General features: G+C 43.5%; 1 protein-coding gene across 1 annotated transcript; it reads right to left on the reverse strand.

Moving 5' to 3' along the window:
* Positions 1–7,212: 7,212 nt before the first annotated feature.
* On the reverse strand, positions 7,213–14,459 carry LOC142184150 (cytochrome P450 2C8-like). Its single transcript, XM_075258881.1, has 9 exons — positions 14,280–14,459; positions 12,173–12,335; positions 11,624–11,773; positions 11,299–11,459; positions 11,037–11,213; positions 10,041–10,182; positions 8,896–9,083; positions 8,268–8,409; positions 7,213–7,421 (listed from the first exon to the last, which is right to left on the reverse strand). The coding sequence occupies exons 1-9, from the start codon at positions 14,457–14,459 to the stop codon at positions 7,240–7,242; spliced, it is 1,485 nt and encodes a 494-aa protein (XP_075114982.1). The 3' UTR covers positions 7,213–7,239.
* Between the last annotated feature and the right edge of the window lie 249 nt (positions 14,460–14,708).

Below are 14,708 nucleotides of genomic sequence, written 5' to 3' on the forward strand. Positions count from 1 at the left end.
GTACCATGATCCTGCTATGTGTACCATAATCCCGCTATGTGTACCATAATCCCGCTATGTGTACCATAATCCCGCTATGTGTACCATGATCCTGCTATGTGTACCATAATCCCACTATGTGTACCATAATCCCGCTATGTGTACCATGATCCCGCTATGTGTACCATGATCCCGGTATGTGTACTATGATCCCGCTATGTGTGCCATGATCCCGCTATGTGTACCATGATCCCGCTATGTGTACCATGATCCCGCTATGTGTGCCATGATCCCGCTATGTGTACCATAATCCCACTATGTGTACCATGATCCTGCTATGTGTACCATAATCCTACTATGTGTACCATAATTCCGCTATGTGTACCATGATCCCGCTATGTGTACCATAATCCCGCTATGTGTACCATGATCCCGCTATGTGTACCATGATCCCGCTATGTGTACCATAATCCCACTATGTGTACCATGATCCCGCTATGTGTGCCATGATCCCGCTATGTGTACCATAATCCCGCTATGTGTACCATGATCCCGCTATGTGTACCATGATCCCGCTATGTGTACCATAATCCCGCTATGTGTACCATGATCCCGCTATGTGTACCATGATCCTGCTATGTGTACCATAATCCCACTATGTGTACCATAATCCCACTATGTGTACCATAATCCCGCTATGTGTACCATGATCCTGCTATGTGTACCATAATCCCGCTATGTGTACCATAATCCTGCTATGTGTACCATAATCCTGCTATGTGTACCATGATCCCGCTATGTGTACCATAATCCCACTATGTGTACCATAATCCTGCTATGTGTACCATGATCCCGCTATGTGTACCATGATCCCGCTATGTGTACCATGATCCTGCTATGTGTACCATAATCCCACTATGTGTACCATAATCCCGCTATGTGTACCATGATCCCGCTATGTGTACCATGATCCCGGTATGTGTACCATGATCCCGCTATGTGTGCCATGATCCTACTATGTGTACCATGATCCCGCTATGTGTACCATGATCCCGCTATGTGTACCATGATCCCGCTATGTGTGCCATGATCCCGCTATGTGTACCATAATCCTGCTATGTGTACCATGATCCCGCTATGTGTACCATAATTCCGCTATGTGTACCATGATCCCGCTATGTGTACCATAATCCCGCTATGTGTACCATGATCCCGCTATGTGTACCATGATCCCGCTATGTGTACCATAAACCCACTATGTGTACCATGATCCCGCTATGTGTGCCATGATCCCGCTATGTGTACCATAATCCTGCTATGTGTACCATGATCCCGCTATGTGTACCATGATCCCGCTATGTGTACCATAATCCCGCTATGTGTACCATGATCCCGCTATGTGTACCATGATCCTGCTATGTGTACCATAATCCCACTATGTGTACCATAATCCCACTATGTGTACCATAATCCCGCTATGTGTACCATGATCCTGCTATGTGTACCATAATCCCGCTATGTGTACCATAATCCTGCTATGTGTACCATGATCCTGCTATGTGTACCATGATCCTGCTATGTGTACCATAATCCCACTATGTGTACCATAATCCCACTATGTGTACCATGATCCCGCTATGTGTACCATGATCCTGCTATGTGTACCATAATCCCACTATGTGTACCATAATTCCGCTATGTGTACCATGATCCCGCTATGTGTACCATGATCCCGCTATGTGTACCATGATCCTGCTATGTGTACCATGATCCTGCTATGTGTACCATAATCCCACTATGTGTACCATAATCCCGCTATGTGTACCATGATCCCGCTATGTGTACCATGATCCCGCTATGTGTGCCATAATCCTGCTATGTGTACCATAATCCCGCTATGTGTACCATGATCCTGCTATGTGTACCATAATCCTACTATGTGTACCATAATTCCGCTATGTGTACCATAATCCTACTATGTGTGCCATGATCCCACTATGTGTACCATAATCCCGCTATGTGTACCATGATCCTGCTATGTGTACCATGATCCTGCTATGTGTACCATAATCCCACTATGTGTACCATAATCCCGCTATGTGTACCATGATCCCGCTATGTGTACCATAATCCCACTATGTGTACCATAATTCCGCTATGTGTACCATGATCCCGCTATGTGTACCATGATCCCGCTATGTGTGCCATAATCCTGCTATGTGTACCATAATCCCGCTATGTGTACCATGATCCTGCTATGTGTACCATAATCCTACTATGTGTACCATAATTCCGCTATGTGTACCATAATCCTACTATGTGTACCATAATTCCGCTATGTGTACCATAATCCTACTATGTGTACCATAATCCCACTATGTGTACCATGATCCTACTATGTGTACCATAATCCCGCTATGTGTACCATGATCCCGCTATGTGTACCATGATCCTGCTATGTGTACCATAATCCCACTATGTGTACCATAATCCTGCTATGTGTGCCATGATCCTGCTATGTGTGCCATGATCCTGCTATGTGTACCATAATTCCGCTATGTGTACCATGATCCTACTATGTGTGCCATGATCCCACTATGTGTACCATAATCCTGCTATGTGTACCATGATCCTACTATGTGTACCATAATCCCGCTATGTGTACCATGATCCCGCTATGTGTACCATAATCCCACTATGTGTACCATAATCCCACTATGTGTACCATAATTCCGCTATGTGTACCATGATCCCGCTATGTGTACCATGATCCCGCTATGTGTGCCATAATCCTGCTATGTGTACCATAATCCCGCTATGTGTACCATGATCCTGCTATGTGTACCATAATCCTACTATGTGTACCATAATTCCGCTATGTGTACCATAATCCTACTATGTGTACCATAATTCCGCTATGTGTACCATAATCCTACTATGTGTACCATAATCCCACTATGTGTACCATGATCCTACTATGTGTACCATAATCCCGCTATGTGTACCATGATCCCGCTATGTGTACCATGATCCTGCTATGTGTACCATAATCCCACTATGTGTACCATAATCCTGCTATGTGTGCCATGATCCTGCTATGTGTGCCATGATCCTGCTATGTGTACCATAATTCCGCTATGTGTACCATGATCCTACTATGTGTGCCATGATCCCACTATGTGTACCATAATCCCGCTATGTGTACCATGATCCTACTATGTGTACCATAATCCCGCTATGTGTACCATGATCCTGCTATGTGTACCATAATTCCGCTATGTGTACCATAATCCCACTATGTGTACCATAATCCTGCTATGTGTACCATGATCCTGCTATGTGTACCATAATCCCACTATGTGTACCATAATTCCGCTATGTGTGCCATAATCCCGCTATGTGTACCATAATCCCACTATGTGTACCATGATCCCGCTATGTGTACCATGATCCCGCTATGTGTGCCATGATCCCGCTATGTGTACCATAATCCCGCTATGTGTACCATAATCCCACTATGTGTACCATAATTCCGCTATGTGTACCATGATCCTACTATGTGTACCATAATCCCGGTATGTGTACTATGATCCCGCTATGTGTGCCATGATCCCGCTATGTGTACCATGATCCCGCTATGTGTACCATGATCCCGCTATGTGTGCCATGATCCCACTATGTGTACCATAATCCCACTATGTGTACCATAATCCCGCTATGTGTACCATGATCCCGCTATGTGTACCATAATCCCACTATGTGTACCATAATCCCGCTATGTGTACCATGATCCCGCTATGTGTACCATAATCCCACTATGTGTACCATGATCCTGCTATGTGTACCATAATCCCACTATGTGTACCATAATTCCGCTATGTGTACCATGATCCTACTATGTGGTCTCCATTGTAGCCCCAATAATAGCAGCATAAATAAAAGACTGTTGAGTTCATTATTTCCCCTGATGGCTCGCCACGCCCATTTGACCTATTAGTGAATGGCTCCACACTTCCCCGGTCTCCCATATCTGCCTCCTTGTTGAGTCTTTCCTTCTACCCAAGCCCTTACTACCTCTTAGAGCCACCAACTCATGCCCTGATGATCTCCTTCATAGACTGTGCCTCCTTGGCTTCCCATTGCCCAGTGAATTGAGTTCAATATTCAAACCATGACATACAGGACTGTATACGACCTACCCCCTCCATATAGATGTGGGATAACCTCCAGATACCTCTCCACATGCAAACTCCAGTCTACATAAGACATTCTTTATATTCCTCTTAACTGGTTCCCTTGCAAAGATTTCCCATACATCCCTCATATTCTGGAAATCACATTCGTTTACATTCAGATGTAACTTTTTTACAGCCAATTTGCCTCCGAGAGTCAGCCGTTTGCGCAGATTCCTTATATTATATTGCAATGTATGGAGGAATCTGTGAAAACGGACAAAAATACAACATAGCCTAGATCGTGATGGACTGCTACGTGTACCATGATCCCGCTACGTGTACCATGATCCCGCTAAGTGTACCATAATCCCACTATGATGGTCAATATATTGGCCATGTGAATGGCCCCCATTCGTAGACAGTGAAACTGATGCGGCCGCGTGACTGTTGTGTGAATAGAGGGCTAGATTGTTAGACCTTCCATCGTTTACATTGCAGCCCGGGCTCTTAGCTCATCGGTTGTCACTTCTCTCAGACTAGACAGATTTTTTGCACCAGCCGTAAAAGCGACGCCAATCAGACGTCTCACATCTACCTGCAGTTGTAGAAATGTCCGCAGTACATCTTGTAGGTGATTGAGGGCGCCATCAGAAGGGGCCAGGGTGCTCATGATGCAAACATAGTTCTGCCGTCTTACAAGTCTCTCGTCAGATTGCACAGAGTCAAAAAAGAGATTCAATATTTCCTGCACGGTGTACAGAACGGCTTCATGGTATGTTTGTATCTTGATGCATTTGTGTGCGGTCACATTAGAGGTCACAGCTGTCTATACTGAACACTACATGGTTGTTTTATCATGTCTAATCTGCAAACACAACCCGTCATACAGCACCTCATATAGCACCGCCTGCAAACACTGGAACGGGGCCGGCGGTGCCTAATAATACACTAATGCACTCTACTGACCCTACATAATAAACTAGAGCTAAGATCAGACTTAATCCTACTGCAATGAGTGACATGGCTGACACCAGAGTACAACAGAACGCAGATACACACGCGACCTCTCGGGTATTCTCCCTGTAATAGTCTGCAAGGCAAGAAGAAGGATTTGGTGGAAGAAGGAAGCCTGCAGAGAACTTGCTCTCACCTGGATCACTGGAGAGGAGGAGGAGGAGGAGGAGGAGGAGGCTGCCGAGGTGCAGAGATTTGTGCAGGCTGTTGTCACTTCTGTCTTATGTTCGTGCGAGCCCCACCCCATGTGAACAGATTGTATACAGTATATACATCCGGGACTGCTCTCCAGGGACACCACTCAGCCTATACAGATGATTGCACCATATGTGGCAGCCAAGCGTTACGTCCTCTCTGCATAATATCTGGTATAGTTTGCTTGTCACATTTGAGTTTGTTATTCGAGGCAAATCTTGGAGATTCCTTTCACAAATATTTTCAAGATCCCCCCCCAGTTGTGTCCTGATCAGAACCAAAAGTTATTTCATAACAAATTCTTGTATTCTCCATGAAATAGCAATTCTGATCCTGTTTTATACTCATATAACAGGGACATTGCTCTGTTACTCCTCGTAGAACTGTCAGAATAAAATGATAATGATACATTACTATTCTATTTGTCAAAGGGGCGTGTCCCTACATAGTCTGACAGCCTTTTCTCTCCCTCCCTCCTCAACTCAGTCAGATTTCTATCACTAGCCCATCAATACGAATGCATTAATAATCAATACCACAAAGAAGGTCGCAATGAATTTTTCCAAAAATTTTGAGCTTGGCTGAATCCGAGAATTTTTGTTGTTAGTAGGGTTGAGCCGATCTTTAGATTTCAGTATCGATTTTAAAATCCGATTTCCGTTCATTTTCCAGCCGATCCCGATCGTGAAATTTGCTCGATCACCGGTCGGGATTCGATCTTTCCCGATTCCGATTGCTCAACCCCAATTGTATATTATAGATATATAGAAAGGTTGAGCCGATCTTGAGATTTCAAAATCCAATTTTCAATCATTTTCCAGCCGATCTCGATGTGAAATTTTCTCAATCACCGATCGAGATCTGATCTTTCCCAATCCCAATTGCTCAACCCTAGTTGTTAGGCACCCACAAACCACTATTAGGTTCCTGGGTTCATCAAGCATACAGTGCGGGTCCTCTACCTTTTTGGGCCTCTTCTGGTCTCCCCAAGGGCCACCGACATCTTTCAGATGGCCAGAAAAAGCCTGAAGAGGGAAAAGACCTGCGAACTACACTTTCCGATTCAGGTGAACTTGAAATTTTTGAAAAATGTATAATGAATCAGCTCATTACAAACTGGATCAGTCATGCCAAATATTGATTAGTGATGGATTAGGGATAGGTGAAAGTCTAAGTAGATAGGGGCCACACGGTGGCTCAGTGGTTAGCACTGGAGCCTTGCAGGGCTGGAGTCCTGGTGTTCAATTCCCACCAAGGGAAAAAACCCATCTGCAAGGAGTTTGTATGTTCTCCCCATGTTTGCATGGATTTCCATCCCATATTCCAAAGACATATTGATAGGGAAAAATGTACATTGTGAGCTCTATGTGGGGCTCACAATCTACAAAAAAAAAAAAAAAGTCTAAGTAGATGTGGGCTACATGTGGACATCAAGACTACACATAAACTAACCCAGAAGCCATAAATATTGTCTCCTAAAATCCTAGTCCAGGAAGGGCCTGAAGATAGTCTCTGAAGAAACAATACACCAGTCTGCCAAGGCATACCATGGATCAAGCCACGAGCCCATTTTCTTTGCCCATAGTATTGACTTGCCCTTGTAAATGAGGCCTACAGTAAACTCATGTGATCTCTATATACATAGGGCCATGTTATAACCCAACCCTATCCCATACCCTACACTATGTGGTCCCAGATGATGGTTGGGAAGAAGACGCCATTTTCTTTATTTGGTCCTCAGAGGCCACAGAGACATCCACACATCACAGACTGCCAATGTATCATCGAACACGGTTTAATAATACATGAATACGATACAAAGCTTATAAACTATACAGACAAGGGCATTATTTCTAGGAGTCCAGTCCATTTATTGTCATCTGGGTTCCACAGAGAGCTGATATGTTCGGGCTATGAGTCCACTTGTCCCAGGTTGGGGGGTAATTTCTAGATCTTCAGGAGCTTTGTTGGATTTCAGGTTAAACTTCTGCAGTATGGCGGTCAACATGAGGAAGATCTCCATGCGGGCTAGCCCCTCTCCTAGACAGCTCCGCTTTCCTGTGGGTGATAATATGGACAGTGTTAAAACTTCTCAGCCTCTGCCATAGTGATAGGACATAAACTATAGAAATGGAAGGTCTTGGATTGTTTTCAGATCCCGGATCCTATTACACAGCCAATACAGGCTGAGAACAATAAGCCGACTGAGGATAGGACATGGAGGAGGAACTATCATTGTTGCGATCATTCCTTCCATATTCTTTCATTCTGTATAAAAGATTGTCAGCTGGACAGTGAGCTGATCCATTACACAATTACATGGACCAACTAATGGAAACAAGATATCCTATGAATGTTTGGTCTCTAAATCACAGCTGATCTGTAGATCCCAGGGGTGATGGATTCCTGATGATCTTGGATTGAGGACCCACCCAAAGAATAGGTCACCAAATGTATAAGAAAATTCTTATAGATTAGCCTAATGGTTGTAGCCTTGATGCACCTATAAAATGCATTATATTCCACCCTTGTAAGCAACTCATCTCAATCCAACATGGACTCAAGATAGCAATCCTGGTTGCAACATCTCCAAATGCTGTGGATTAGTGAAAATCTAAGCCCCCACGTTGTGGAAACGCAGATTTTTTTGTTGTAGATTTTACTGTGATTTTTTGAATCAAAGCCAGAAGTGGATTGAGCAGATGAGAGAAGTATAAGAATTCCTAGATATTTCCTGTTACTTTTGTAGCTATTCTTTGTGTTTCCGCAACGTGGGGCCCTAGCCAAATAGTCTTACTTTATCCCTGACACAATAGCCTGGAGTGTATCTATGGGGTCACTGCTGGAAGTTACGGCCCCTTTCGGTTGTAAAAGGAAAATGCTCCCAATCATATGTCCCATTACCAGTGGAGAATGGAATAAAAGCCTCGTTGTTCTTGAAACATCCATTTTCATCCAAGAAATGTCCTGGGTCAAATTTTTCTGGTTGCTCAAAATACTTGGGGTCTTTTAGAACAGATGTCAACAATGGGGACACAATTGTATCCTGAAACATAAAATCAAGAGGTTAGTTATTATAAAGATCATCTTGTGACTACAGTCTTGACTCTTAGCCATTGAGTGACGCACGCTTGGTCTGACTGCTACTGTACAAGATCAACTAAAGGTTCTCCAAGACTTCTTACTAATGACCTACCGCCAGATCGTTGGGGATCTGACACTTGGCTCCCCAGAGATCATCTGTTTTTGGTATTGTGTATGAAGCCCATGCTGAGAGTTGGACTTCACCAACCTCATATTGATGGTCTAGCCTAAGGTTTGGAGAATTTTTTAAAGAGGAGCCTTTGATAGGAGGGTCTGGCAAGTATCATGGTCTCCCTGCCTAGATACAATGAACCAAAGATTTAGAGATTCTGTCTAATATTGTCAGGTTAATATGTCATATCCAATCAATTTGCAGCATTTACAAGGCAGAATCTATAAAATCTACAATAAATGTAACGTAAGAGTAAACGTCCTGTCTTGTCCTCACCTTTGGGATGCTGTATCCTCTGAAAGTTGTGCTCTCGCTGGCCGCATGTGCAAGTCCCAGAGGGATGATGTCAGCGAATCTCTGGATCTCGTGAATCACAGCATTTGTATAGGGCATGTTAGTTCGATCCTCCATGGTAGGGCTCCGACTTTGTCCAATCACATTGTCTATCTCTTCCTGTATCTTCCCTGCAGGCAAACATTGTACATCAGATACTATAACCAAGACCACACACCTAGTCACCTTCCATATTAACTCCTTCTATGGACTCCAGGGCAGACATCCTAAAAACTAATGCAAACATTATGGAGCAAACCCCCATAATAAAGAGAAGACCCTTAAATTATTTCAGTCCTCAGGACAGACCCCTAAACAAATACAAATTTTAATAAATCTAGACCCCGGGCTCGACCCTGTAAATACGAGGCCTCATAACTGCTGGGCGTGTTACGATTTTTTTTAACTACTTGGATTTGAGAAAACCCAAATATTTTGTGAGTTGTTTTTTTTTTGTATGACTCAAATAAATGGCGGCCAAAATCATGGAGAAAGAGATAACATGACCTCAAAGACTAGGTAAGTTCATCCATAATGGCTTACAAGAAGCCCTAACAACAGGAGACAGCAAATCATGAGGAAGTATAGATTACAGATGGGCAAACCCCATTTCGTCCTGTGTTCGGACATAGCAAATTGTCTAAAATGGCGCTGGGTTGCCCATGTCACTGCGCAGGCCCAATCACAGGCCTCAGTGGTGACCTCGGGCACATGACGTCACAGAAGAGATGGTGTAAGGAGGAAGACACAATGCACAGAACACCGTGGTAATGGATGGGGAGCATGGGAGCAATGCTATGGTTTGTTTAATGATAACTTTTACAATTTTCCGTCTGTATATCGGAATTTATTCATCATGGTTTTCTCTCTGTTTAGTGCCATTCATTGTTTGGTTCCAGTGGATACAACCTTCTGACTGGTGAACTGATGTGTGGCCTCATTCTGTGCACTCCTAGCCTCTTATCTAACAAAGAGTGTAACAGCTGCAATTATTTGAGAGTCTTTTCTAATCCACCTCTCCTCATCACAACTTAAGGTTGGCTTCATGAGTCCCACTAGATAGAGTTTACAGTATATAGCAGACTTACTTGCCACATCGGGGTATTTGAGAAGGATCAGGAGGGCTTGTTTCATCGTTGTATTGGTAGTTTCTATTCCAGCAGTAAACAGATCCATCACACATCCAAACAAGTTCTCAAAATGGAATTCAGTATTTGGTTTGTCCTTCTCCTGTAGATTTGAACATATGATATGGTCACTGGCCACAAAATGTTATAGCAATGACCTATCTGATAAATGAAGATGTCACAAGGCTCCTTCTATATTTAGTTTTGGAACAAGAAGAAACTCTCTGACAACATCTGTCACAACAGAACACATAGTTGGGCTAATTGTTGTCAGTTGTTGGAGGACATCCCCAATAGCAACTATCATTCAACTCTTTCCACCTCATGTATGATTTAATGATAAAAATGTTTGACTTGTACATGGAGCCTCATATAAGCGGCATCTGCAGTTCACCAGTCTTTATCAGGAGAGGTTTTGGTTGGGAGTGGGTGTAGATTTAAGGTCTAACTGGGGTCAATTTTATGAGTTACAATAAACTTGTAGGGTGGAGACTCCTGCCCCGACCTGTCTTGGTTCCTGCACTGCTTGAGGTGTAGAAGGAACAATATAGTGCAGGAGAGGACTGTGTGTCAAAGATGGTATAGAAAACTGGCATAGGCTAGGTTCACATCTGCACCAGGTTTTGGGGGAGCAAATGACGGAGAGCCAGGCCACTAAGAGGTTACACACGGACACCAATGGACCCATAGGCAGGACTTTTCTCTTTGGCAATTTTTGGTGGTTTCCAAAAGAGACTCTGGTGATGATGTGAATGAAGCAAATTCTGGAAATATGTATTACTAGAAATTCCTGCTCAGTCATGTCACCAGAAGTAACTGAGTCCTCCACCTAGAACATGAATCCTAATATATAGACTATATAGATTGAAAACAAGTATCACTAGAACCTTTAGTCCTGGGAGGAAGTGGGATTCCCTTCTCTGAACTAGGATACATTTTGTAAGTTATTGATATTACCTCCTCCATCTTTATAAGGAAACTATCAATGAAATCTCGAGGGCAGTTGACGTCAATCGTCTTCTTGTGGTTCTCAACAGCTTGGAGGATGAATTCTTTCTGTCTCTCAATGTTTGAGAAGACCTTCCTATGAGGTCCTGGGATATAATAGGAAGCCCTTGGAAACAGATTGAGAAGCTGCAAAAAGAAATTAATTTTTTAATTCACGTAACTCAATAGTTGGAGCTTAACGTTGTATAAGATGCTGTTCATATTGACTTACAATGCCCCAAGCAGAGGTCAGAAGAGACAGCTGTTCTTGCAGTAAAGACAATAGGGTCATAAACTTCTTATCTTCATAATCAAAGCGTTCTCCAAACACAACTGAGCAGATGACATTGGAGACAGCCAAACGCAATGAATCAGTTGGGTCAAACAGATTTCCTATATGAAGACATAAGAGAGCTCTAAGAAATTGGCATTAGCTCCTTACTAGGGTTGAGCCGATCATCTAACAATTCTTTCATTACAGTAATTCTGTATCCAATGACAAGACTTGTCTGTTTCTAAATATTGGTTGCGTTATACTGTGATAAATTCTTACAAACCTCCATTATTTCTGAACCTTTCCACCAGAAAATGGGCCTCTTCTTGGATCCGGTCCCCGAGGTCTCTTTTCCCCATCCCAAAGTTTCTTAGGGTGGTGAGTGAGAATCGACGTAACTGTTTCCATCGCTCGCCGTTACTTAGAGCAATCCCTTTCATAAGGAAAAAAAACGTAAAAAAAATACTTGCATAAATAAAGCCTTTTGGTAATGCTTCCGGGTCCTTAGCGATCAGTGTTATTGCTGCTGTCTCCCATGCCATTCTTTGGTGTCTCAGGGTCACTCATTTTGTCCTCCATTGCCTGGAGACCATTAGGTTGGTGCCCAATGACTCTACTCTTATTGCTTGGTGGGATGTTCCGCTCCATCTCCAGAACATTCCACATGGCTTCAACTCTATTCCCCTTTACCTCCTTACATCCAATGTCCTGATGAAGGTCCATGGGACCAAAACGTTTTGGTGGATGCTTATAATTGTGGAAACAATAAACTCATCATATTTAGAAGTCTACCTTTAAGGGCCAGAATTTTTTCACTATTATCACTACTCACCAAAATCCTTGAAAACCGCACTTGAGAAAAATGCGTTTCCCCTTGCAGTAAAGACATCGCTGCGATCCACTAAGGCTTCTTTTACACAATCGTAGCCAGCAAGGACCACCATAGGAATATTGCCAATAAATACTGTGAACACCGGCCCATACTGCTTGCTGAGCTGAAGAATAAACATGAGATGTAATAATAGAGTATTGCACTAAATGGTGAAGAGCGACACATAAAACAAGTCATCAGATGAGATCACAAACACTACGGCCACAGAAGTATCCACCAACCATCGGTTCAGAATCGCGGCACCCACTGAAACCAATGGACCATCCGTGTAATGGACATTCACATCAGGTTCTCCAGAATAGACGCCACTCCTTGGAGTGGATCTCTGCATTGGTTATGGAAGAAGGGTGCAGAGATCTATACCCCCAAATTGAAGTAGACGCAAATAAATCCAAACCGATACTGAAATCATTACACTACACATCACCCAATACTGCTATATGGCTTCTATTGGGATCCAATGCTACGAGTCGCATCGGACGTCTATGATTCAAAGGGGAAGGCAAGTTTTTACTCCATTCTGTGGGTTGGGGGATGGGTTCTAGTTACATCTTTCAGAATAATAAGGTTAATAGTTTATTTTTCTCAAAGTGGAATGAATGGGTAGGGGATAAGCCAACGGATTCCAAATGTTTTTGGTTCTACACTATTATTCTCTGGGGTATCTGGTCCCAGCCTCCTCTTCAGGACTATTCCACCTCTGAAATTTGTCAGGTGCCCTGGGATCATTACTGAGTAGGGTTGAGCAATTGGGATCGGAAAAGATCATATTCCGATCGGCGATCGAGTAAATTTCACAATCGCGATCAGAATTCCGATCCGATCTTTTCCAGCGGGATCGAGATCGGAGGTTATCTCAAGATCAGCTCAACCCTAAAAGTGACTTTTCCCTTAGAGAAGCATTGACTAGGTTTGAGGATTGGGATGGAAAAGACCGGTCTCCGATCGGCGATCAAGCAAATTTCACGATCGAGATCGGGATCGAGATCGGCTGGAAAATGATCAGAAATCGGATTTTAAAATTGAGCTTGAAATCTAAAGATCGGCTCAACCCTACTACTGAGGCTTGTGATTGGGTCTCAGAGGTCACATGGGGCACACTGCTTGTGATGTTGACATACCCCATCTGACCATTGATGCCCAGTCAGCGCTTGGCATTTGACCGATGTTAATATGGAGGTCAGAAAATTCCCGAAGAGAGTGGGGACTCCAAGAGAGGTGAAAAATGCTTGGTTATTTTTATTCTGCTTAATATGAGACCTCGTAGTATAATGGTATTTTTTGGGTGATGAACCCCAAATATTAAACCATCCCTACGTTTGTGCCATTATGTCATACTGTGCGGAGGGGCTGCTATGTGACATTATAACGTATGGGGGCCATATAGGACATTATACTGTGTGGAGGGGCTGCTATGTGACATTATAACGTATGGGGGGCCATATAGGACATTATACTGTGCGGAGGGGCCACTATGTGACATTATAATGTATGGGGGGCCATATAGGACATTATACTGATTGGAGGGGCCAATATGTGACATTATAACGTATGGGGGCCATATAGGACATTATACTGTGTGGAGGGGCTGCTATGTGACATTATAACGTATGGGGGGCCATATAGGACATTATACTGTGCGGAGGGGCCACTATGTGACATTATAATGTATGGGGGGCCATATAGGACATTATACTGTGTGGAGGGGCTGCTATGTGACATTATAACGTATGGGGGGCCATATAGGACATTATACTGTGCGGAGGGGCCACTATGTGACATTATAACGTATGGGGGGCCATAAAGGACATTATACTGATTGGAGGGGCCACTATGTGACATTATAACGTATGGAGGCCATATAGGACATTATACTGAGTGGAGGGGCCACTATATGACATTACAACGTATGGGGGCCATATAGGACATTATACTGTGCGGAGGGACGTAACGGAACACTGTCATAGGGATCTTTAGTGTGAATGGGAGGGCGCACTTTCTGTACAGCCCAGAGCCCTTGGGACCCCTTAATCCCCCCATTACTCACCTTCACCAAAGACTGGGGCATTTCAGTAATGCTCACATGCAAAGCAGTCCCCAACACAGGAAGGGTGGGAGGTCCAGGGGGCAAGTTTTTGCTCTTCAATGTTCTTCTCCATGTGAAGATGTAGAGGATGACAGTGACACACAAGGTCAGGAGGATGGTCCCTGTTATTCCCAGCTCCATTTCCCCTGCACACTGGATATGAGAGTGTGTGGAGTGTTATACATATATACATGGTGGCGGGTGATCTCAGCACGGGGAGTGTTAGCTGCAGGCTATTATTTCTGGTCACGTGAGTCCAAGGTGCAAGCTCTGCGCAGGTTATTATATGGCAGAATGACTTCAGGTACAAGCGGATAATATTTACACAGGAGGATAAGAAGCTCTGAATGAATTATGTATGAAGTTTACTGCCATAAAAGGGAAGTTACA

The sequence above is a fragment of the Leptodactylus fuscus genome, chromosome 11 (assembly GCF_031893055.1).
Source record: "Leptodactylus fuscus isolate aLepFus1 chromosome 11, aLepFus1.hap2, whole genome shotgun sequence".
Classification (NCBI taxonomy): Eukaryota; Metazoa; Chordata; class Amphibia; order Anura; family Leptodactylidae; genus Leptodactylus; species Leptodactylus fuscus.